Genomic DNA, 27,242 nt, shown 5'->3' with positions numbered 1-27,242 from the left:
GCTACTATCCAGGAAACTTATGCATTTAAAAATTTTAAATGGAAGTTTAGAAAATGTTGGGGTGCTAAGGACTACCCATGAAGAAGGGCACCGAGGTGTCCAACAAAGAGGATGTGAAAGCTATTACAGGGACTTGATGCTGAGGTTGATATCTATGCTCATGATATATCTGGCTGTTATTTAGCTGCTGGCTTCTGTTCATAGAGGCTGGACTCCCTAGAGGAGAGGTCCTGCCTGTGTTTTCATTCACTAAGGTCATTTCACCTGCCCAATATTCAGACTGATGCTTTTATTTTACAGAATTAAGGAGATGGGGGAATTCAACAGCTATTTTCTGAGTTTCTACCATGTACAAGGCTCTGTGCCAGAAACCACAGGAAAATTAAAAAATGAGCAAAACACAGACTCAAGGAGATAGCAATCCTGCTAAGGATATGAAAGACATGAAAAGAATAAGTTAAAATTTTATATATCAAATTAGAGAAGACACATGACCTTTGTCCACCATAAAACCCTGCTTATTTAACAGTTTGACCCAAATGGGCAGAAAGGGATTTTTACATATAGTCCTGGAGTTCAGGAGGTTTCGCCTGAATAAAGATTATAACCAACTCCACGAAAATTTTTCTCCTTATGTCTGGATTTGAGTCAAAATATTGAATGCCCATGAAATTGCTCACTCTGACCTCCTAATTGCTAAATCCATTTGATTTTTAGTGTTCTCAGTGCTCCCTAGACTCCTTCCTGTCCACATTTAAGATGACTACTGCTCTGACCTCTGTGACATTACAGTGGTCCTGTGTCTTATTCAACCTCTCCAAATACATTTTAAAATATCCTTCCATAGCTCAATTCCTCTAGTAAGGCTTCTTCTTCCAAGGCCTTCCCGCCTACCATATCTTAAAAGCACAATCCATTCATGGTCTCTCCTCTCATTTCTGAGCAGATAACTACAAGTCTACATTTGTAGTATAATAACTTTGATGGAAAGTTCTACCTGGAACTCAAAGACCCCCTGCTCAACCTCTCTGTCCATACAGAATCATATCACCTTATCCACCCTCCCTCAGTTTTACCCATTTCCATATCACCAAGTTGTCATTTGTGATTTCTTTTAATTTTCCTAAACTAACCAGATGCCAAAATCTAATGATTCTTTCTCTTCATTCTTCCCTGGTCCAGGTCTTCATTACTTCCAATGGACAGCTGCCATCTCCCTGGTGGAGTTCCCACCTCCAGTGTCCTTCACTCTCACACCCAACACGTCCTGAAGTTCTATGGACTGAATGTTTGTGTTCCCCAAAATTCGTATGTTGAATTCTCAATTGTATTAGGAAGAGGGGACTTTGGGAGAGGGAGAAATGAGGTAGAGATGAAGTACAGCTCCCATGAAGGGATTAGTGCCCTTTAAGGGACATGGGAGAGCTTGTTTCCTTCTCTCTGCTCTCTCCACTATGTGAGGATACAAGAAGATCGCTATCTGTGAACCAGGAAGAATGCCTTTACCAGACACTGGATCTTCCAGTGTCTTGATCTTGGATTTCTCTGCCTTCAGAAATGTGAAAAGTATTTGTTGTTAAGCTCCCCATGCTGTGGTCGTCTGTTATAGCAGCCAAACTAAGACAATCACCTTGATGGAGTTCTCACCTCTAATATTCTCTACACTTGCACTCAATTAATTCCATTTATACCCATTGCCATATCAATCTTCCTAAAATACTTAAGGGTATGTATCATCACCTTGTTCAAAAACTTTCCCTACAGCTCATAAAATAATTCTGAAGATTTTAAACTGACTTCCAAGGTCCTCCACAATGAATTTCTGATTTTTTTTCTCATCTTGTTTCAAATGCAGCTAGTAGACAAAATATCCACTCAAGTCAAATGAAATTCCAAGCCTCCATTTTGACTTCATAATTTGCCAAATTCATAAGACACTGTAAATGAAATACACTGGTCAAATAAAGGCAGGGGCATGGTTTGAAGAAGAAACCACAGAGCATGAATCTCTAACTAGTCAATTTTTCATTCCAACCAGGGAATTCTTGCTCTCTCTCTTCTAATTGTGGTGACTTGTATCAGAGAAATAATAGAAAAACCATTTCAGTTTACAGGTTATTCTCAGGGTCATTCAAAGATTTTAGTTCCTTCTGAATTTGTCTAAAATTCCCAGACAGCACAAAACCATGCCAAAGGTTAACAAGAAGTCTGCCAAGAGAAGCTAAGAAGGGAGGAAAATTGTATTGGAAAAGAATGAGCTGAAAATGAACTAGTTGCTAGAATGCCTACCTAAAGTCCAGCAAGTTTTAGAAGCTTAAAAAATAGCCATTGTAAGTATTAAGCTTCATTCCCTTCAATGCTGAGCAGTTAGATTGGGAAAGTTATAAAAATTTTCCTAGAATGTGCTATGAAAAAGTTCTACCCTGCCGTGGACAGCATAGTCACAACAAGGTTTTCCAGGAAGCTGATAAAGACCTTGCAGCTCAAAGGATGGTCCCCAGACTGCCAGCATCAGCATCACTTACATTAACAATGCAAATGCTCAGGCCTCACATTAAGCCTATTGACTCGGTATCTCTAGGGCTGAGGCCCAGGAACTTGTGTTTTAATGAGCTCTCCAGGTAAGTCTGATGCACAATTAGGTTTGAAAAACATTGCCTCAACAAATGGTGGTGGTGATGGTGGTTGTATTCACAACTTCTGCACAGCAAGTGATGCTAGACTTTAATAACTTAAAATAACAAACATTGATCATCTCACACAGTTGTGAAGGGTCAGGAATCCTGGAGCTGCAGATACATGGGTGCTTGACCAGTTTGGAAGAGCCATTTCAAGTTCACTCACAGAGCCATTGGGAGTAGACTTCAGTTTCTTTTCATATGGGCCTCTCCAGAGGGCTGTTCAAAAAACATCGCAGTTAACTTCTCTTGCTTCAAGTTATCCGAGGCAGAGAACACATTCGAGGCAGAAAACACAGTCTTTTTATAAGCCAAGCCTAGAAGTTGCAATCCATCACTTCTTCCATATTCTGTTTGTTGCAAGTGGGTGAATAGGTCCACCCCACTCTCAGGAGGAAAATTTTCTTGACAGAAAGAGTATCAAAGACTTTATGAATGTCTCTTTAAAACCACCTGAGTGGTGTAAAGCATGTCTAAAAACCTTTAATATCACCTAGCATCTGAGGCATTCTGTTTTAATTAATGTTTCCCCAGCAAGAGATCAAGAGACATCTTAAGAAATAGTTCACTCTTCCTAGAGCAAACAACTACCCTAATCATCTTTTGTTGTTGTTTTGTTTTATTTTGTTTTACCAGTAAACTTATTGATACAATTAATAATCGTTTTCACGGCTAGCACTGAATGAAAGAACAAGTATTTGTTTGATAGCTTGACCTACTCAGCATGCTATTTATTCATGGAACTCTATTTATTAGGAACACCCTGATTCTGCCCAGCCTGTACTGGAGGAGATCTTGCTAGTCTCCAGCATTTCAAGCTATTATTCGTTCTCAGTTTCCAATTGGTCCATGGGGCTGCTTTCTGGTTGCCTCACTAGAGAAGACCTGCCTTCCCCAATGCCTTCCACTCTGAAGAGCCTTTAGGTCTGACAAAAAAAAAAACAGAAAAGATAACTGCCTCCTCCTGGGACAGAAGAAAAACGAAAGCTTGAGGATACTCATAGCAATAGTAATGCCCACAAGATGTCCTTAATCAGTATTTATATAGACCAGGACAGAATACATATAGAACAGTACAATTTTAGGCTTGGAGGGAACCAATGGAAATAACTGAATATGACATTTTTATTTAGAAAAATGAAAAAAATCTCAGTCACAGAAAGATCAAGAAGTCTTGAATAAGTTTACTAATAATTAATAACACAGTCAGGACTACAAAGTGCTTTATTATCAAAGTAATTATGACTACCATTTGCATCAAGTTCAGACCTCAGTTTCTATGTCTAGCGACTATTTTAAGGGAGCCAAGACATTTTGATTTGGGGTATGTGTGTATAAGTGTGTGTGTGTTGGTAAAAGACTTCTTAGAATAACTGTTAATCCAGAACCCAATAAAAATGTACCTGCTCACGCTACCAGAGGGAGTATTTGATGCAAATTTTCCAAAGGGTAATTCTGCAGTAGCTGTCAAGAGCCTTAAAAAATGTATATACAATTTTACTCAACCATTTTTCTTCTGAAAAGTTATCCTAAGAAAATAATCATGAGTGTGTATTAAAGATTTAACAACAAGGAGTCCACTGCCATTTTATTTGCCATAATGATATACTGGAATCAAGTTAAACATTCAACAATAAGAAATGCCTGAGTGACTTATGGCACATCCAGATAACAGAATCCATGCAATCTTTTTTTTAAAAGTCAGGGTTTCCACGGTGGTATTTGAAGATTTATTCAATCCAATCTGGAGCCTGGACTTGGTCTTTGTGTCTACGTACCCAGTAGAGTGCTTGACACAGAAAGTGACTTGATAATACTTAATGAATGAGTAAATTAGTGAATATCTGTTAGATTCTCAGTCTGACCCCAGACACATCCCAATAACAAAATCTTACGCAAGTAAGAGGAATTACAGAGACTATATCAACACATTTGTGGTCGGCAAATTTTTAACTTTTCAAATACTGAGAGTGGGTGAAAATAAAAAAAAAATCTGAAACTGGTTGCCACAAACTTCTGTCATTAAGCACAAGTGAAATGGTCTTTTCTAAATTGTCACCTGTTTTGCAGTACAGCTGAAAGTTGCAGACATATCCAGTATTTGCCTCAGACACCACTCTGACTAGCATTCTGTACTTTTATTTTTATTCAGATTATAAACCGAATATATATATTATATATAATATATATTTATTCATCTACATTGCATCATTACATCATTGTCTGTCTCACTATCACTAATAAGTTCACTGGATTCGCCTTCGACCTCGGAAATCTCATCAGCATATATTTCTTCATTTTCCATAACTGTTGTAAATTATTTTTAACATTGAAGTATGAGCCCTGAAATAACAAAATACAAGTATACAACACTAATCGCAACAAAATAATGACCAACTTGTAACTTTTACCAACTACATAAATCAATAACAACATTGCAAAGTTGATATCAGATAATTATGTCAATTAACTTTCTCTCTCCTTACCTCACTAGTCATTTTCAAGCAAAATATAATAACACATACATATGAAAGCGTTGCAGCATTCAGAAACAGAATTTGCAAAGATGTAAATTCACATTAGCGGCAACCAGGAACAGAATTTGGAATGATGTAAATTTGCGTCAACGATTGCGATTGACTTAATACAATTACACGCAAGTACGTCTATTATTTGAATTTGAATTACTCCATGTATTAAAATAGATATTGATTTTTTTATTAAATATGCAGGCAACATGTAGGTGCCTGATGTCTACTAGAAAAACACTTTATTATTAGATAACCTAAACATTTTTGACCATATCAAATAGTTAGGTGTTTTTTAAATTTCCAGATGCCTAGCACCGTATATTTTTTTGGTAGAAATTCAAACATTCATATAATTAGACCCTGTTTTCCATTCATATAAAATTTTTCATAGTAGTTGTTTCAGTATCATAAAGACATAGAAACACTATCAAGGTTCTACCTGTATAAAACAGAGTGTAAATACACACAATCATTTTGGAGTCTATTTGGCAGCATGTATTAAATGTTCACAGTTTCTGACCTTATGATTCTATTTCTGGAAGTACTTTCTAAACAACTCTTTCTCAAATATGAGAAACAGCATCACAAAGTTTTCCATCAAAAGTATCATAATAGTCCCATATTATAAACTAAACATATGATAATAATTATGATATATTCTTAAAAGAAGTTTTGTAAGTCATTATAATATTTATAAAAAGCCTAACAACGTAGTTAGAAAATATTTAGACTATGTTCCTAAATCATGAAATCAACATAAGAGATTATATATATAGTATAATTCTAATTAGGTCCAAACCAAAACAAATATGTGATACATAGTAAAATGCCTGGGAGGAAATACAACAAACTGGTTGCAAGGCTTCTCATTTTTGCATTTGCTACATTTTCTGTAACAGGGGAGCATATATAGTCTGTTGTGCTTTAATGTCAACATACGCATTCCTAAAATCACTGTGCCATATAAAATTGCACAGATAAAAATCCACAGGGCTTGGGAGGAAATGGGGTGCACCAGGTCCCAACCTTTTTGACATCAGGGACCAGTTTTGTAGAAGACAATTTTTTCCACAGACTGGAGAGGGGAGAGAGGAGGGAGATCATCAGGCATTAGATTCTCATAAGGAGTGTGCATCCTAGATCCCTCCCATGCACAGTTCACAATAGGGTTTATCCTCCTAAAAGAATCTAATGCCACTGCTGATCTGACAGAATATAGAGCTCTGCTTATTAACTGTTATTAACTGGCCCGGTTCTGGACCAGTACCAGTCCATGGACTCTGGGGTTGAAGATCCCCCAAGGTTAGGGTACAACACTCAAAAACGCCATTAGTGGCACATTAAAAAAAAAGAAAGATAAGAACCTAATAACAATGGCATAGTTTTACATGCTAATAATCAGTAAGTCTAGAAATTCCACAGGAAAAATGACGCTTTGATAAAGCCCTAGAGTTTTCTTGTGGAAGTGGACATTGGAAGGGCTGCAGCCCGTGAGTTATTGTGGAGTAGCAAATGGAAGGTTATCTAAAATGAGATCATCAAAATATAACATTGTGCTCCATAAGTATACACAATTATTGTCAGTTAAAAAAAATTAATAGAAATAAAAATAATTTTCAAAATTTGAAAAATAATAAAGTAAAATCAGACCTAATACCATACACCAGACATGGATGAGTGCGACTCAGAATGTGCACAGTGAACTGAGGTAGTTGGTAGGTGGTCAAAGCACGTATGTGTGTGTGCTTGTGTATTCCTGGGTTCAGCTGGGTGTAGTTTTCTGTACTTATCTAGTGTTTTTGTGAATAAAAATACACGTAAGCAAATGTAAACTTCATGTGATGCCCAAATATATTCTGATATATTAATCTCATGGGAACATGTGATCCTGATATATTAACCCCATGGGAACAAATTCACTTTTCAATACAACCATTATAGTATCATTGAACAAATTTACATGTATATAACACACACTTATATATGTATTATATATACATAATAGAAGAAACTGCCAAATACATAAATTTTAACATGAGCTAATAAAAAAATATTTCTAAAATTGTCTATATACTCTACCCTATCTCAAAACAACTAGTCACACAAATACAGAATAGACATGAATCTATCAAAAAAACAGTCAAAACAATATTTTACTATTCAAATAAGTTATGCTACATCAGTGTTTTGAGGACTTATCTTAAAAGCATTATTCGGTGATTAGAATAGCTACAGAGCTGTTTTAATAAACTTTGGTCTATCAGATAAGTATTGGGCCGAATGACCCCAAGGTTATTTTCAATGTTAATAATGAGATTTTATGATAGTGAACATTTTTCTTAATAATAAGGTACTTTATTTTTAAATAAGAATAAATAAGCTCAGTTCCCAGAGGGTCGAGATTTAGTATAAAGCCCACAAATTTCAAACAGGAGTTGAATATCATAAAAGTAAATTCAGTCACACCATTCTGAGCTTAAATATTTCAAATTTTCAAAAATATGTCTAAAATTAAGTCTAAATTACTTTCTTTTGATTACAGATGACACCTATTTCCTTGAACTAATGTCTGGGCATTTCTGTGCCAATAGAACATAACCCTTTTTATTTTTTAAATGTCACCTGAGCACAGTGTGAAGTTTTCTTCTCATTTTAAAATTACCTAGCCTTAAACAAACAGACAGAAACAAGGGTTTTCCAGGGAAACAATTTATCAAAATGAACAAATGAAAGGAAGTTCTCTTCCTTTTTTATCTGATGGATGTTATAAAAGGGGAAACAACTCATTTGGCAAAGTATAGTACATCATCACTCAAATCTGAGTTCAACAGTTCAAATTTTTAGAGGCCTTGGGGAGGAAGAAAAAGAACTTTCTGTTTTCAAGGAAAATGATTTTGCCTGAGCCTTCAAAACTGAGCTAGCATATTCTACAAAATTCTTATAATAGGCATACATGAGAGTCAGATGTCCTAATCAATGTATTGAAGTTGCTTAAAAATCCAATTACTATTTGATTTTTAAGACCTTCCTGTTTTGAAGGGCAATACTTTTGCCGGAATTTTTACAACTGTGCTCACAATTTATGATAATAGATATTTACATAAGCCAGATGTCCAAATGAACATAAATAACTACTTCAATAAGCCATTATTTATTTGCTTTTTTACAAATGAAAAGGGAAACATGCTTGCAAGAACAGAGCCAAAATATAATCTGTCCATTGATGTGGTCTGCTAAACAACCAAGGTGTTACACATGCAATGAAACCTTTAGTGCCCAATGCATTTCTAAGCAGTTAATAATAATCACCTTTTTATGTTTGCATAGTACTGCTTTCTCATTCATTATATTATTTGATTAATGATTTCCATGCTTTCTCTCCATAGAAATCAATAAGCCATATGTGAAATACTGTCGTGTCTTTTTGAATGCCTTAGTTTTAAACAAACGATGTCATACAGAGTAACCTCCAGCCTGCACAGATTCACATTTGTTCTTTGATAATGTGTAAGTAGCCTGCACAGTTCATGAGATTCAGTCATTTGTTAATTTTGTAGAGGCAGAGTGTTTAAATTCCTGTGAAGATGGTATAGCCATTCATTCTCTAGAAATGGGGGGAAATGCATCTTTGCGAAAGAAGGCCAAGTGAACAAAATTATGGAGGAAATTGAAAAGGGAATAAATTGAGGGATGAGGAAATTCACTGGAAACCCATGGCCATAGCGACACATGTCTCGGGAGACGTGGAGGAGCAGGTACAAAAATTTCGCATCTGTATGTTTCAGGACTCACAAAAGTCTCCAGAGTCATCCCCTGAAAATACACAGCTTGACCCGTAAGAAAATCTGAAACCACTTTTAAATCCCATTCCCCTGCACGCTGGCCTTTTTGCTCTTTTATCGTTGGGCCTCTGAGGCATCCAATCAGTGGTACTTTCTCTTGCATCTTTCCCTTCTAGTGTTCTATTTTCTCCTTTGTTGCAATGTGGAGTTTCTGATCATACAATGAAATATTCTAAAGTTCTGTCACATCAAGCATCACATGGAGGCTGGCTTTATTTTGAGCAGAATATTAGAAAAGTAAGGATCCTGTGCACTTACATGTTTAAACTTAAGCCAACAGCTTTTTAATTCTTCAGTTTTCTGGACTCCCTATCTCTTCCCCTTTCCCTTCTTCTTCACCCACTCCAGGTACATTTTCCTTATTCTGTCACCATGCTCAAAAGGCCCATTCTTAGACGTTTGTGTGGACTATAGAGGACACTCATGGTGAAATAAATAAATCATTTGCAATATTCCAATGCTAAACCTAAAGAGATGCCATGAAGATAGTTGCTGAACTGACATAGAGTAATTCCACTTATTTTAAGCAATATTCAACTTAAAATGTCCTCCAAGTTTTTTCTCCTCTATAAGTTGGAAAGAAATTGTCACTATCAACTAAATGAGAAATTGAACACTACAACAATGTTTAAATTCTTTTTCCCTTGAGCAATAAACTTGTGAGTCAGACAATAAAGGAATACATCGATTTGGTGTTCTCACTCTAAAGGGTTTTGTTTTTAATGTTTTCTCACCATCACCATGACTTCCAGAGAAAAGAAAGGAGAGTATCAGGAGCATGGCAAAGTGTGTCTGGATTTTATCTGATATTTGGTATGCATAGTGAGGAAATAAGAATCTGTCACCAGCCGGGCTCGGTGGCTCAGCCTGTAATCCTGCAACTCTGGGAGGCTGAGGTGAGTGGATTGCCTGAGCCCACGGGTTCGAGACCTGCCTGCGTAGCGAGACCTCATCTCTACAATAAATCAAAAAATCAGCCGGGCGTGGTAGCACGTGCCTGTAATTCCAGCTACTCGGAAGGCTGAGGCGGAAGGATTGCCGGAGCCCCAGCAGGTCAAGGCTGCGGTGGCCAGGAGCTGCCACTGCACTCCAGTCTGGGCGACAGAGCGAGACTCCAACTCAAAAAAAAAAAAAAAGAATCTGTCACCATGGTGATTCCTAAAAAAATTCTCATAATTGACCTTCCATACGACCCAACAATCCTCCTTCTGGGAATATACCCAGAGGAACTCAAATCATTCTATGAAAAAGATGCTTGCACACACATGTTTATTGCAACATTACTCACAAAAGCAAAATTTGGAACCAACCCTGTTGCCCATCAAAAGTGGACTGGATAAAGAAAATGTGGTATATATACATGGTGGAATATTACGCAGCCATAAAGAAAAATAAAATTATGGACTTTGCAGCAACTTAGATGAATTTAAAGCCTATAATACTCAGTGATCTATCACAGAAACAAATATCTGAGTACCACATGTACTCACTTATAAGTGGACCCTAAACACTTATAATACTACAAGAAAGGGATTGGCAGTAGTGGGACACTGCTGGGGGGTGGGGTGCACACAACATCAATAAAAGTACTCGATCTCAAACCAGGTGAAGTGGACACCAAAGAGAAGCCCAAACTTCACCTGTATGATGACCACATATGTACCTAACCCTGAATTTTACCCCACATCTTTAAAAGAAAAAGAATATGTCACTGATGAAAAAATAGCCAATAGTTGAAACTTTTTAAAAGATTTCAATGTTGGTGAGAGAAACCATGATGAACGCCTTCATTCTCTCATGGAACTTTCAAGCAAGTGTTCAAAAAGATGCAGATTCTCACAGCAGATGTGTCTCTCTTTTCACACTTGTAATAAAGTTTAGAATAAGCAGGTACAAATGCTGCCTTGAAAAACAGTCACTATGCTTTTGCCAAATTAAAAAAAAAACAGGCATATCAGATGCTACACGGCTACATGTATTTAATAATTAATGGTGGTAACCATAAGCATCCATCCAAAGAGTACAATCTGCAATTTCAAAAAAGGAAAAGGAAAAAATTAAAAAGGAAGGAGACAAGGAAGCAAGCAAGAAAGAAACAAAGGCAGCCAGACTTAGCTAAAACCGTCTGATAAAAAAACCTTTGATCAAGTCACTATGCATAACCACAGCAGTGCAGACCCAGGATATATAATGCAGCAACCAGAATAAAAGCACACTAAACATATTTTCATTCCTCCTTTCATCAAGGGAACTTTTATTTACATGGATGACTAGCCATAATGGTCACAAAGCAAGTATCAGGGTATCATTACACGACTCAAGTCTAGGAAAGAAACAGCATAGGCTAGACAGCTACATGAATGAAGTTCATTACATGCTTTTTGTCTTCTGATTGCATTTCTGTTTACTCATCAACAAAACGCATGCTGCCTGGTTTCTGTCATACCTCAAAAACCCACCTGGTTTCAAAGTCACCAACAACTTCCTGACAAGGCAAATACTCTCAAACCTCTGCTCAATCTTTCTGCAGTATTTGATATCACTGACCTTGAAACCATCCCCTCACCACTATTTTATTATTAAAAGTTTAAATACAGAAAGAATTTGAAAAATTTTGCAACAAACATCCATTTACCTTCCAACTATGTTCTAAATATACATTTTTCTGTACTTGTATTGCCACATATCTATTCATCATGTCACTGATGAAAAAATAGCCAATAGTTGAAACTTTTTAAAAGATTTCAATGTTGGTGAGAGAAACCATGATGAAGCGCCATTCCTCTATCCATCCATCAATCCATCTTTTTAAAAAATGTGTTTCAAAGTAAATCATAGACATAAGTGCAGCCCCTTCTAAACACTTCTGCATGCATGGCATGAACTACAGAAACCCTTTCTTTGGGGCTAAAATATAAACATACCTTCCTGGTCCTGCTTGCTTTCCATCCTCTCCTTGTACTGTGCTAAACACTTTCACATCTTGGCTGTAATACCAACTGGCAGAACCCCACAATCATGTCCTGGGGAGACTCCCAAATCTAACTTACTTGTGAACACCAGCTTACCCTGAGCACTTCCCTGGATGCCTGTTATTCCCCTGTCTGCGTTCCTTAACACAGTTAGAGTTACTAATACATATTCAGATAGTATTCCAGTCCTCTCCCTGCCCTCAGCCCTAGCATGCCACTCAGTGTTATAATTCCTACCACCAAAATGTCTAGCAAATCTTTCCCCCACTTCCCATGCACAGTACCCTGCTCCCATTTTATACCTCCATCATCTGTCCTCTAGATTCTTTAACAAACACCTACCTGAGCATGCATGCATATGCTACTGAGGATTAGGTCTTCACAGAGAACCAGTCTCCCACTTCATCAGTCTCCCACTGAAAGCTCTCGATACCTTCTCCCCAGACCTTCCTGCAGAGCTGCCAACGTGGTAGCCACTCATGAGGTTATTGAGTTCTTGAAATGTAGCTAATGCAAATTGAGATGGGCCCCAAATGTAAATTACTAACTAGATTTTTGAATACTAGCATAAAAATTTGCAAGATATTTCACTAATAATGTTTTAGTTTGATTACATGTTGAAATGATAATATTTTAGATGTTGGTTTAAATTATAATTGCTAAAATTAATTTCACCCCTTTGTTCTTATCTTTTCAAGGTGGCTACTAGAAAGTTGAAAATTGCATATATGGTTCCCATTATATTTCTGTTAGACTGTGCTAAACTAGAATAATTCCATACTTCTTAAATATGTTATTTAATAATCTTCAAGAGTCTTTTCTTCCCAACTTGATGTCTCACTTTTCTCCTGTAGAGACAGAATGGTGAATAAAACATCATTGTGGGATTGTTTCTCAGTACAGAGGTTAGGTGACAATGAGTATGACCACAGTATGAGTATACTGTGTCCTCTATTACTCCTTCTGAACGCTTTACATGATGCCCAGGAATTTAAAAAGAAGAAAAAAAGGAGAGAAGGAGATTTATAAACTAAAAACACTCAAGTACAAAGTCAATGAAACATCAAAAACCAATTATTAAGCTTTAAAAAAAAGACTGGTCACTACTTTGATAGTTGTTAGTAAGATGACTCTTTCAAAACAGAATGCTTGCAGTTGAGCATAAAAATCACATTTCTAGAAAATATCATTATCCCAAACAACTCTGCATATTTCAAGCATACAGATCACGTGACATGTAGTTCTAGGATGGACGGCCTTTTATTCTCACCCAGTCACAGGAAGTTCTGTTATTTCCCATTGAGTGGGAGGTTAATCACCCACATTATGCCTTACTAATATTATCAATAATGTTAGTTGTGGGTACTCACCTGAGAGTGACAAGTAAATAAGGGCAGAGCACATGTGATGTTTGAAGCCTTTAGCTTAGCCAAGAAGACTGCAAATTATAGCCAGTGGCTTTGCAGTTTTAGTCAATAAAGTTTTATTGGAACAGAGCCACACTCATTCATTTCCATAGTGTCTATGGTTGCTTCCATGCTACAAAAGCAGAGTTGGGTGGTTGTGACAAAGACCACATAGCCCACAAAGCTTAGAGTATTTACTATCTTTCTTTCTCTAGGGGAAAAAAAAGTGCTGCCCCCTAGCCTAAGGGGTCACTTAAAAATGTTTTTCATTAAACTCATAGTGTCTCAGCCTGTAATCCCGCACCTTGGGAGGCTGAGGTGAGTGGATTGCCTGAGCCCGCGGGTTCGAGACCCACCTGGGCAACCTGGCCATCTCTACAATAAATCAAAAATCAGCCGGGCGTGGTACGTGCGCCTGTAGTTCCAGCTACTTGGAAGGTTGAGGTGGAAGGATTGCCGGAGCCCAGCAGGTCGAGGCTGCGGTAGAAAAAAAACCTCATAGTGGACTCTATTATGTGAAAGGTAAGTACAGTTCAAAGCTTGGGAATATAAGATTGAACACTGAAGTTTAGAATTCATAGCAGAGAACACTCACACTTAGTGTTTCTAGGGAACCTGAACATACTCATTTTGGCTTCTTTTTATTTTGATTAACTAATTAATTGATTAATTAATTTTCAAGAAACAGGGTCTTGCTCTGTGCACAATCATAGCTCACTACAGTTCCTAACTCCTGGACTGAAGCCATCTTCCCACCTCAGCCTCCCAGGTAGCTAGGACTAGAGGCACCCCACCATACTCAGCTAATTTTTAAATTTATTTGTAGAGATGAGGTCTTGCTATGTTGCCCAGGCTGTGGTCTCAAACTCCTGGTCTCAAGCAATCCTTCCACCTCAGCTTCCCAAAACGCTATGATAGCAGGTGTGAGTCACCGTGCCAGTCTCACTTTAATCTTTTTAAACATGACTTCTGTGTACACCCGTCAGTGTTTTTCAAACTTTCTTTTTCTTTTGAGATCCACTGTAACAAATACATTTTACATCCAATTATTTCTGCACATACTTGTCTAAATAAGCAAATAACAAACAGAGCCAAGTTTGTCATCATAATACTTGCCTTGTTTACTACACGGGATCTACTCTCTTATTTTGTCCTATTTAGTTCATTTTATAAACAGTTCCATTTTTTTCAATGATAAATTTTAGCATACATGCATGTCTTGTAACTCACAGTTGGAATAACTCTTGGTCCACACCAGCTGTGTATTGTCTAACTCTAATCTTCACCCTACATCATAGGTTGTAAACGAAAAGTCATTCACCTCAGTTGAGACTGAATTGCTCCTCCATGAAGACTTTTGTTTGTTTTGGTTTTGGTTTTTAATATGTGAATTATTCTCCAATATGTTTAAAAAACTCAATATTTCAAGTTTCTTTGGAAAAGTCTGAGGGCATGGCCATAAGAATCCACTTTCTTCCTTGGTAACAATCAGTTGAAGCAGAGAAATGGTTTTTACAAGACCTGTTCTCCAACTTGCCACCCTTTGCCACAGGGCAAATGCACCTGAAAATCCCAAGAATTTTCATCACAAGCATTAGCTCCCCGTGATCTCTCCCCATATAAATATAAAACAGATCCAATCTGTTTTCTTTCCATCATTAAACCCTAGCAGGGTATTCTGGTAGGCCCTCTGGCTTTGGGGAAAGACTTTTTAAGCAGATATTGTTGCAATCCAAAGGCCCCCTACACCAAGAAGAAAGAGTAAGACCTCATTAGAAAGAAAAGCAAGGGGTTTTTATTAAAAAAAAAAAAAAAAAAAAGCAAAAGAAAAGAAAGAAAACCCATTAACATTTGATAAAAGAAACTACAAGAATAAATAGAGTTTACCAGGAAATTTAAAAAAAGAAAAACAGATGCAAGTTTTTGTTTACTTTGTGAAAAGCCTTGTTTATGAAATGAAATCACTGCATCGCTGCTTCGTGTTCCCCCAGCCAGAACTTCTCAAAACATGAAGTTAGAGCAAACATGGCTTCAGTTAAGAAAGGTGATGAGAGGAGCAGTTAGCTCTGAGAATGTAACTTTAGTTGCAGCTAAATCCTGCTCCTTTTGTTAAATACCTGAACTTAATGAGAATCTGCAAAGATTTATGACCGTAACAAACACATCATTTCTGACTTTGTCATTCAAACCATCTTGGCAACTTTGATATTTTCTAGTGAAAGGAGAGCTCTAATCCAAGTAAGAACTCTGAAAACGGGAAAAGAAATTTTATTCCCATAATTTGATTGATTACTTCCTTCTCTGAACACTCAAGAGAGAAAAAGCAAACTTTTTCCTGTCTGTACTCGGATTTCTCCTACTAATCTTTTACAAGCAGGCAATGGCCATAAAACACAAATTACTTTTCAGAATCCAAAAACCAATCATACTAGCTAGGTCCTCATATCTATAAGCATCAAAATACTGCAGAAAACATCCAGTACAAAAAAACAGAAATTTAAAGATGAATTGACAACTGATCCAGTTCAATTAATTGCTCTAATTAACCTCCGGGCAAAGAAAAAAAAATGCTATGAGATGGGTTCCATTCAAGGGATATTTTTGTCATTGCTACAAATTCTCCAAAACTAAATTTTTATATTTTGGGGCATGCAATTGTTTCCCACTTGCATTCTTCGGAATTATACCCTTGGAATTAGAAACCCTGAGTTCATGTCTTTTAGCTTAACTTTCAGCATGGCACTTCTGTTTCTGCCTATGGAAAAGACAATCTTTAAGATACCTCCTACCTCCAACATCCTATCTGTTTATGATTCAATCTTACTGGCACTAAAGGAAGTTCAAATCAACAGTCATGTCTTATGTGGCTAATGGCCTGACCACTCCAGTAATGGCTTGTTGCTAATAATGACCAGCTGGCAGGAAATCAATTAGACAAAGGCTATTAATAACAATAATAATGAAGATAGAGTGGTGCTTGGGATAACAATTGGGTTGTGCTCTCATTGGAGGTATTAACATAATCCAAAGGTGTAAATGAAGAGTAAAAAAGACAGACTGGCAGTGACTCAGCAATGTTTCGGGAGAGCACAGGATTGGGGGTTCTCTACAGTGCAAAAGGGACCCTAGGGTTGCATGGTGACACCATCCACTGCTAACAGGCCACCAATTCACCTTGCTCCAGTTCCAGGAGCAGTTAACATCCTTCTGATTACATTTCTGAGAATATTTTGTCTTCCTCAACCAGCAGTTTAGAAGGAGAAAACTTGCTCATTTGGTCTATTTAAGAGTGGTTTTAGTGTGTGTTTATTTTTGTAAATAAATGGGAAAATGCCAGTTGAATGGCCCAAAATTCTCAACAGGATATGTTCTGTGATTACATTAGACTACTTCTTTTAATAAGAGAGAGAAGTTGACAAAAATAGAGATAGTTTTAGTTATTCCATAATAGATCAATAAACTCACATGGATATTTAAGTACTTTATAAAAAATTCACTTTTTCAACCATATTTTGATGTACTGCCCAATTTTCTAACTAAAGATCCAAGACCAGAATCAAACATGTCCAACTCATTAATGGGGCAGTCTTTCAATCCCCTCCACCTTTGAGACACTGGTGGCTTGCTATTTAGGCAGGAACTACATACAGGCAATTCTGCCAGAGAACATTATGGTTGTGAAGCACTAGTCTGCTGGAGGTGGGCAAACCTGGATTCAGCAACAATTCTACTATGTAGTTAGCTCTGTGACCTTGGGAGAGTTACTTCTCTCCGAGCCTCTGTTTTCTGATCTATACAATGTGGAACATAATAGGACCTCCTTTAAAATATTAATCATATTAATAACATTATTCAAACTATATGCAGCAAATCATCCAGCACATAGGGAGGGATCAACAAATTTAGTTACCATAACCTTACATCTAAAATAATAGATTTCACCAAAGATACACTGCAGGATCCAAAAGGTGTGTTATTTTTAAAAAGATTCAAAATGCATGAAGAAAAGTATATGTATACCCGCTAAAATGGGAAAATACCAAACGACAAGTAGAGAATGGTATTAAATCACAAAAATTATTTTTATCTACATAAGCATGTGCAGCCTGTCCCTTGCACGAAAGAGGTTTAAAAAACTGATCCAATACAGATATGTGTATCAACAATGAAAAGGAAATACTGTTCGCACCTTAAGAGTCTCTAGATGGAGTGGGTGTTGTTTTACTTTGCTTAAGTTAAAACGAATGTGAATAGAACTATTTTTACATGTGTTAAAAATATCAAAGGAAATGTTTTTAGGGAGATTTTCATTACTCTATTCGACCAGAAGCTCAGCTATCAGATACACAACTGCATGTTTATAAACAGAAGCAGAAAATGATGGCACACCACCGAGGCAGGACCTTTGAGTCTGATAATGCCGGCAGCCCCGGCAGAGCAGTTCCTGTAAGGTAAATCCCCATAGTCAGAGGATGCCCTGGTCCTGGTCCTCCAGGACTCTGGAGGTTGAACTTTCTCTCTTCATGCCTCTTCCTTGAATGCAGGAATTGCTCCAGGTCTGTTTGGCTTCTATGCCTGGTTTCATAAGCCATAGTGTCTAAATCAAAGGTTAAAGCAGGTCAAGTAAGCAGACAGAACATATACGCTGACCTGGAAAATCTGAACTGTTTTGTCTTAGCCCTAAGGAATGCCCACAGCCCTGGCCCCATCTCTTTACCCTATAACCAGGTTTCTAACACCTGCTCCCCCTATGTTTGTGGCAGAAAATAAAAAAAGTCCAAATCAATTTTCCTCTTCAGTACTTTGTGTCCTCAAAGACCTGTGATTTACATTGGAGTTTTTGCTCTTTATCACAGGAAGGAGTCAGTCAGGGGTGGGGACCTTTCACACCTTCTTCACTTTCACAGTCATAGAAAAGAGAGAGAGAAAGAAAGAAAGAAGAAAGAAAGAAAGAAAGAAAGAAAGAAAGAAAGAAAGAAAGAAAGAAAGAAAGAAAGAAAGAAAGAAAGACAGAAAGAAAGAAAGAAAGAAAGAAAGAAAGAAAGAAAGAAAGAAAGAAAGAAAGAAAGAAAGAGAAAGAAAGAAAGAAAAAAAGAAAGAAAGAAAGAAAGACTCTCTGTGCTTGGTTCAGAAACAAGGGAGTAGGAAGGAAGCCATGAGCCAATGATATTATGAAACTACCTGAGGGAAAGATAGGTATGTCTGGAAGCAACAGGTGCTGGCAGGGGAGGGGAAGCTGGCAGACCCAACCCAGGGCCTTCTGAAGGAAAAAGAGAAAAAAAAAAGCATGGAATAAAAAAGAATTGGCACAAAGTATGTCAGTATGAACCCTCATCTTCTGACACCTGTTAGGCTCCTCCTGTCTTCTTTGCTGTTTACACTTTTGGTTTTAGAATATCTTTAGGGCCAGGTGCAGTGGTTCATGCCTATAACCCCAGCACTTTGGGAGGCCAAGGCAAGAGGAATGTTGAGCCCAGGAGTTTATAACCAATCTAGGCAACATAGCAAGATCTCATTTCTACAAAAAAATTTTTTTTAAAAATTAGCCAGGTGTGGTGGTGTGTGCCTATAGTCCCAGCTACTCAAGAGGCTGAGGCAAAAGGATCGCCTGAGACCAGGAGGTAAAGCCTATGGTGAACTATGATTGTCGAGGTTGCAGTGAGCCACGATCATGCCACCGCACTCCAGCCTGGGCAACAGAGACTCTGATTCAAAAAAAAAAGAAAGAAAGAAAGAAAGAAATACTTTTCAATATTAAAACTGCAAAAAAAAAAAAATGACACTGAGAATTCCCATACATCCTTTACCCAGACTCCCCTAAGGTTGTCTTACATAACCTAGTACAGTTCAATGATCAAAGCCAATAAATTAACCTTGACATAATGCTATTAACTAAACTATACCCATTATCCACATTTCCTCAATTTTCCCATGAATGCCTTTTTCCATCCCAGGATCTGATCAAGGGCACCCCATGTTTACTTACTAGTAATGACTCACCTTTGGCTCCTTTCACCTGGGACAGTTTACATTTAAAATTTACATTTTAAATGTAAACTGTAAATGTAAATGTAAACTGTAAAGATCACAGCCTTACTTTGGTTTGGATGATCTTGGTACTTTTGAAGAGCACTGGTGAGGTATTCTGTAGAATGTTTGTGTCATGTTTTCTCATGGTTTAACTGGGGTTATGGATTTAGGGGAAAACTACCTCACAGGCGAAGCACCACAGACACCACAGACACAGGAATGCCTCTCCTGTTGAAACTCTCAAAGTACTTTCCTATGGAACTGTCCTGTGTGCGGTGGGCAGAATCCTCCATAGGATAACTCAGGCTCCTTGAGGGTTAAACAGGCTTCTGTTTAGAATCACAGGACCCTCCTCCAGAGGCTGTACCACACAGGGGAAAGAATACGGCTGCATTATTGATGTTGAAATAAAATCATCTGGAAGTATTTTCATTTGAAGCTGGCTTTCAGAAACAGAGGCAAAACACCCTAACAAAAGTAATCTGGGGCATATGGTATTCCTTTCAGTCATATGCATTTCTAATATAAATCATTTATATTTTGGTTTTCAGGTTTATTGTGAAATCAAGTCTCTTTTATTTCTCTCTGAAGAATAAACTCCCCGCCTAAAAGAAGTGAATTATCCTTGCCTGAAAAAGGCAAAGTGCAGCTCATCTGCACCAGATAGATCATACTTGCTCTAAGTGCTACCTAAACACAGGTTTTTGTTGTTCATGTAGTTTCTTTTTTTGAGATTGCAAATAGTCTCTATCATGATGAGATTTTCAAATTTCTCCCTTTAGGGGCTTCCTTGCTGACTCCTCCTCCCACTAGGTGGCACTACAGGTCACATTCCAAGCAGGCAGCACTCAACAGATAGTGAATGGAATTTTGTGTTGAAACCTTTGCAAGAATGTCTCTCGCATTCCTAATGGCAAGTACTAAATTTCATTATTAATAAACACTTTTCCTCCCACTTCTCACATCTACTGTTATCAGACAACTTCTGAAACAGTACAAATCTGATCTTCTGCAAAACAATTCTTAAGTGATCCTAAAATAAATGTAAATTTTTAGATGCATAAACAGTCATATTCACAAGATTGACACAAAAATTTAAGGGTTGCATCACTGAAGGCAAGAAATTGGGGAGATGCGTTAATTCTCCTGACTCAGCATTGCCTCAATTTCTAAATTTTGGCATCACATAAGTTTATTCAAAACATGAACATCCCCCATAGAGATTTTAAAACTGTGTCAAATTAGCAAAGGTTTTAAAGTGTCTGCCAAGCATTTTTTAAGACATCTTTATAAATGCAAAGACGGGGGAGCTAAAATATTATTTAAAAATATTATTTGGTGCAATTTCCTTTGATTATATATCAAAGACATATATTTAACAAGAAACCTTATGGTCACAATTGCAACATATCATTTATGCAGAAACAAATTTTCTAAAAGCTTGGGTTTAATATCACTCATAAATATATACCAACAAACAAAGCTCTTTATCAGTCAAGTTACTATCACTTGGTGGAGGAATAGCTCTCTCTAAGGAATAGCTCTCTCTAAGGAAAGGAGCTAAGGATATCAAGTTCTCAACTGAGTCCAACAATTTGACTGATGGTAACTACAATTTGCAATTGTTCAAATGTGACTCATAGGGGCATGAAGTCTTTTTTCGTTGTTTGCATCAGGGAATTTTGTTTTCTCTGTGACACTATTCTCATGATGAGAGAATCTGGTCTATGTAAGGTAGGCCTCTGTTGTCATTAATCGCACAGGCTTATTTCATTCCAATGACCCCTCCAAAACACAGACTTGGCACTTATTCTTTCCTGGTCAGTCACCAGACTTATCTATAGGAAACAAATATTTTGGCCAGAGCATTTTCATTTTCAGGAAAGGGTAGGCGATTACAAGATCGTGGTGGCTTTTCACCCATAGATACGTAGGTATCTCACATAAAGTCTGTCAGCACATTATAAGGAAATATAGTATAAAGTCTGTCATCGTTATAAAGAAATATTCACTCATACAAGGTATTCCATTTCCAGGTTTTTGTTGTTGTTTTGCTGTTGTTGTTGAATGTCTGGACTATGATCTCTGTAGACAGTCCCAAAGCCTGCTCCCTAACCAGGATGTCCAGTATTGCTCAGAAATTCCCCAACCACTTAAGAATGTTACTCTTATAAAGTCCATCACTTTCTCCACCTACTGGGTTTATGCTCTTGCACACACATCCACGTGTATGAGCACACACACCCACACATACACACCCAGGAGCTAGGTTGGTTGATGTGCATGTCCAGTGCTGTCTATTGGGGATGAGTTCAGGGTTCAGATATAAGCAAATGGAATGACGACATTTGGACTCCTCAACCTTTCTCTGGATGGAGAGTGTCCAGTCACTGGGAGCTCCTGGGAACTATGTGCATAAAAGAAGTTATACTCTCTCCCTCTGTAGACATGTTACTCCAGACTTGGAGTTCAAAGCAACATCTTCCCACTCAGTTCCCAAACCTCATCATTTCCCAATGTTCCTCCCTCTACCCTAAGGACAGAGAGCGTTTGGCCTTCAGTCCATATGACCTTGCATGGGTGGCCAGACTCTGGAGCTCCCTTGGCTCGAATTTCATTTCAAACTCTTCATGCAGAAGGGGCTCGCACAGCACAGGAGGGTGGGAAACTGCACATGGAGGTACTTTGCAGCTGCTCCCAGCTGCTACAAAATGCCGATCCTCATAGAAACCAAAAGGGCCTCTGTTCAGTCGCCCTCTCCAGTGGACTTAAAACACAAGGCCATGATCATTAGAGGCCAGAAATTTTCAAATTTTGGTGAAGCCAGGGGAACACTAAGTCCTAGACTTCAAGCTGAGTAATCTTTTATTTTCCTGAATGGCATAAAGTAAAATGGCATAGAGTCCAATGACATTCTTTTGTTCTGAAATTATATAGACTTGCTAAAGATTAAAAATGGGAAATAGACATGCTAGTGCAAGAGATTGGATAATGAATACCTCCTATCTTGTACCAGAATAAGAAACTGAAATGTTACAGAAGTCAAACCTTCATGTACATCTGCACACATATATACGTAACTTTAAATACTTTATAAATAGGTGCCATTTATCTTAGGAGAAATAAAAAGGCATACCTTTTAGTTGGTACAGATATAAACAACCAGGAAGGGGGGCCTTCTTATTAAATTCTATAATCACCTGTTTTGGAACTACAGTAGAGGTAATTGGTCTTGACTTCCAGTAAAGACCTAAATGTTTGAAGCTGATGGAACAATTCTCCACTTCCTTTGCAAACCCACCACACATACAATGGAAACGGACACTATTCATTGCAAAGGATTGCTTTCCCATGACACGCAAGCCACAGACATTTGTTGTACTGATATCATGTCTGCTAAATTAAGTAATGAGGAATGTTTTTTAAACCCCATCAGGGTGAAGTTTCACATCCAGAAAACTCCATGAAGTGTCCTAAACTATCATTAACAAGCCTCGTGGTGTATACAATTTTGCCTTTGTTTCATTTACTTTAGAGGAAGTCTGTTAGGACATTTTAAATCAATAAGAAGAGTTTTCTTTTAAGAGATTTTGAATAGCAAATTCACTTCCTTAGCCTTTACTACAAGTTTGTTTAAACAAAGGAAGTGTTTATTACTCTACTACTGGGACAAAGTTTACAAAGTATTTTATTTTCTTCCCAGAGAGAGAAATTGATCAAAACATCTCAGCAAGGAGTGTTTCTAACTCGCAAACTCATTCTCCAAGAGATTTTCTTCCAACTTCCTAATAGCAGCAGATTTCTCCCTTTGTGAAGACAGTAGGGGGCACTCCCACAACAAACTATTATGGCGAACTAAGCAATTTCACTGAAGGGAAAAAAAGAAGACTACACATCTTAGCATTCTCCCATGTCAGTGTGCACCTAAAAATATTACACAGATTTCTCTCTTCCATAATTCACTTCTGGGTGTAAATATTGGAATTTTACTTTTGTTCATGTATGTGTGTTTGTGTGGTCATAAGTGTATGGTAGGAATTCTATATTGCAAAGTTTGGGCTGATTCAGGAAGGTCTAACTGAATTCCCTTTTCTAAAATACTGGCTAAATATAAATAGCTAAAATGCACATAGTAGTTAAGTGGCATTCTGTGTGGCAGATTTATTTTCATTGTTTAAGTCTTCAATCTCTCTCACAAAAAATCAAACTCCAAGTTCAGAGTCAAGATGAAAGAGAACTGTGGGGAAATTTCATTAAATAATCACATAATACAGGCTCCACAGGTTGAATTTTTTTTAAATAAGAGTTTTCAATGTAATTGAGTTAAACTTAAATTTATGCATCCAATAAAAAAATACCATTGCAAATGGTAAAACAAAGACATTGCTCCAACACTTAGAAAATTAAATTCACCAAACCATGAAGTCTACTGTGCAGTTATTTTTGTAACCACCATAAATTGCTTTATAGAACTCTTCTGCTGGAGTAAACAATCTAAGAAGAGATTTACTTTACAGCACGCATCTAGTTTCCAAAGGAGAGAGTGGCTTACAAGTTTATGACTCTTTTTCTTTTTTTTCTTTATTTTTTTAATACTTGTGTTTCTCGTTACCTTGAAACCTTCCTTCTCTTATGAGAGTTCAGAAAAAGTCCTCAGAATATAAGATTCTGGTCTATGGATACACTGTGCTCCCAAATACTCATTTCTGAATAAGAAGAAACAAGCTTACTTTGTGGAAATAAAGTTTACATGGCAAAAGGAAAATAAAGGGTTTTAGTACTAAATATTTCACTGTGCTTAATAGCACCTCAGAGCCCTACGTAGTCTTAGATGTTTCAGACAGTCAGTTTGAAATGTGTTCGCTTATTGCACAGTGCGAGGCTGAATTCAATGCAAACTGCTATAGATAAGAGTTTTAGGGGTCTTTAATCACTTCTTTCTTGTGTCCTTGATGGAAAAAACAGAGCTGCCTTTGTGCTAAAAAGAAGGACCTGTTGTTTCCAGATTCAACAGGTCATTTTTATAAGAACTTCCCAGAGGATACAACATAAATGACAGAAACACAAGGGGATATTTTAAGTGGCTGATGATTTTAAATGATATATAATCTATATTAAGGGAAGGTTGATTGTTTTTCTTTCCAACAAATGGAAAGTTACTGTTTTAAAAGTGCTTAATGTTTGAAGGACCAAACCTTTTCTTATGAGTGGATTTACTGTAAATTCGTCTCATGAAATCAATCTGAGGGTGAGCATGACCTCTCAAGTAAATAAACTTGTCAAATCATGTCCATTTCTGTGTTGAGGATGAATGGTTAATTTAACTGGCTTATGAAATATATCTAAATTGTGCTGTAACTTTTGTAACATTGTTACAGTTAAAATAACAAGGGGAATGTGTATTTTATGAACAAGATAAACTATATAAAATGGAAAATATTAGCAACATGATTTTTCCTAGTTCTTGGAGGAAAGAAAAAAACCAATATTTTATGGCAAACAAAATCCAGGCTACACTAGGATTTATTAGAGTTTGGCTGATTTTATTATTAAAGGTGGTCTGAATTTGAGAAGACTGGCAAATTTAAGATTAAGGTCTAAATTAGGCTTGTTTCCTAAACCAACTGTATTCACAAGGCTTTTCACAATGCACATTTTTCCTTTTTCTTTTTATTTTTTTCTTTTAATTGGCTACTTTATTTGTGAAGAGGATTGTTTGGCAATCTTTAGAAAAGTTTCCATCAGCCCAGAGAAAAAGAGTTACTTTTCCCTATAAATATCAAAAGCACTTTACAAAACTATTCTTTGCCTCAAACAAAAGTTATTACCAAGGAAACCTTCTGTAAAACACAGTGCCTGGTGGCTGGTCCTTGCTCGGACATATATTTCCCAAACTACGTAGATTCTCTGGTTCTTGATACTTTTACTAAGTCTCTGTATTACTTACCACCTAGGACAACTATCTGGCAAAAGGTTGAGGTAAATAAATACCTGATGGCAAAGACTGTGTGGACCACAGGGGAACTGCCCTAAAGATAAAGAAGAAATTAAGACAGGCTTCCTTGGGAGAGGTAACCTACTCATTTGATGAACAGGTTTCTAATTTGGAAGAGACTTTTTCAAAAAAACTAAATACATGAATACCTTCACAGGAGAAAGTCAGAGGAGACTGACTATTTGGCGGAAAGGGACTCCCAAGTGCAAAAAACCATTAAGGCCAAAATTTCCCTCCCACCACTGCCTTCTTCGACACCCATTTCCGGGAAGAAGGCGTGGTGGGGAAAGAGACCCCCGAACTGCAGGACAACCTCGGGAGATCCTCTGCCTTACTCGTGAGTGGGAGGGGAGGCTAACTGGGGATCGCCAAGGGCCCCTCCACGTCTTCCCCCACCCAACACCCCCCCCCCCGCGCTCTGACTGCCGGGGCCTGGGCCCGCGCCCGCTCACCGGTACCAGGCGAGGCCCTTGTCGTAGCTGCGGTCGAAGAAATGGGGCTCGGCGCCCACAGCGCGCACGTCGGGGTGCACGCGCAGGAACTCCAGCAGCGCCCGCGTGCCGCCCTTCTTCACGCCGATGATGATGGCCTGCGGCAGCTGCTTGCTGCCTTCGTCCAGGAGCAGCTCCAGGGTCCCCGGCGGGGCCTCGGCCACGCTGCTTCCGGCCCCGGAGCCGCCGGGACCCCCGGCCAGGCCCGGGGTCTCCTCTTCCCAGACCGCCTCGTTGCCGTCGTCGTGCGGCGCAGGCGGCCGGCGCCTCCGCCACTGCTGCAGTTGCAGGAGGCGCTTTCTCTGCGCCGCCGCGGGCCACATCTCCAGCTCCCGCGGGCCTCCGGCCAGGACGCCGCGACCCGGGTCCCCCGCCTCCTCGCCGCCGCCGGACAGCCCCACGACGGGGCCCGACAGTGTCTGGCAGCGCTCGGCTAGGCAGTAGAAGACGTAAAGGGACGTGAGCAGCGAGCAGAGCATCAGCAAGAACTTCCGGAAGATGCTGCGGGACAGCGGCTCGGCGGGGGCGGGGAGGGCGCCGGCCGGGCCCGGAGGGGCCATCCTAGCCGGAGGCGACGTCGGGCAGCGCGCGGGCCATGCTAGGCCGGGACTCCGCCAGGTGCCCGAACATCCCCCAGGCGGGCCTGCGTGCTGGACGGAGGCCCCATCGCCGGTGCGCCCCTGCGGCCGTCCGAGCTGCTCCGGGAGGCGGCGGCCGGGGCTCCTCGAGGGGACAGAGCCCCGGGAGCCCCGCGCAGGATCCTTGCCTCCGGTCGAGGGGGCGGGAAGGGGGACGCGGTGCCGTACTTAAGAAACCATCGTCTTAGACTCGCCCAAGTCTTGAGCCTCGGGGCAGCGCTCGGCGCCCTAGTTCTCCGAGAGTCGCCGGAATGCAGGACTTGGCGACGGTGGCGAAGGCGCGCGTCCCGGCACCGGCCCGGAGGCTCTGCGCGCAGATCTCCGCTCAGCGATCGTGTATCCCTGGCTCGGTCCTGGCGAGGGAACGCGCGGCTGCGGGGCTGCTGAGCTCCGTGCGCTCCCGACAGCGGTCAGCGACAGTGCCCTCCGGTCCCGGCTTCCTCCGGTCCCCTTGCCCGCCTGTACGCACTCTTTCTGCCAGGGCTCAGGTCTCCTCGGTCCGGAAGCGAGGTACCCCCGTGTCCCTCTGCCCGAGCTAGAGTTAGAAAGGCCCGCGCCGAGCCGTTCGCCCCTCTGGGTGCGCGCCCGCCTGCTCCAAACTGCTCTCAGATCCCACCTGTGAGCGGCGTGGCAGGGCCGGGCTGCGCGGGACCTGTCAG

General features: G+C 39.2%; 1 protein-coding gene across 1 annotated transcript in view; it reads right to left on the bottom strand.

Moving 5' to 3' along the window:
• The window catches only part of HS3ST3A1 (heparan sulfate-glucosamine 3-sulfotransferase 3A1), a 100,169-nt gene extending 73,362 nt beyond the window's left edge, over positions 1-26,807 (bottom strand). Inside the window, exon 1 of the mRNA XM_008070556.2 lies at positions 25,907-26,807. Within this exon, the coding sequence (XP_008068747.1) occupies positions 25,907-26,505 (599 nt within the window). The 5' untranslated portion in view covers positions 26,506-26,807. The remainder of the gene's footprint in view (positions 1-25,906) is intronic.
• Positions 26,808-27,242: the final 435 nt, after the last annotated feature.

This window comes from Carlito syrichta, unplaced genomic scaffold (assembly GCF_000164805.1).
Source record: "Carlito syrichta isolate Samal-C Ts95f unplaced genomic scaffold, Tarsius_syrichta-2.0.1 Scaffold313563, whole genome shotgun sequence".
In the NCBI taxonomy this organism is placed as follows: Eukaryota; Metazoa; Chordata; class Mammalia; order Primates; family Tarsiidae; genus Carlito; species Carlito syrichta.
Note: the sequence above shows the minus strand (reverse complement) of the source record. Positions and strands in the feature narration are given on the sequence as shown.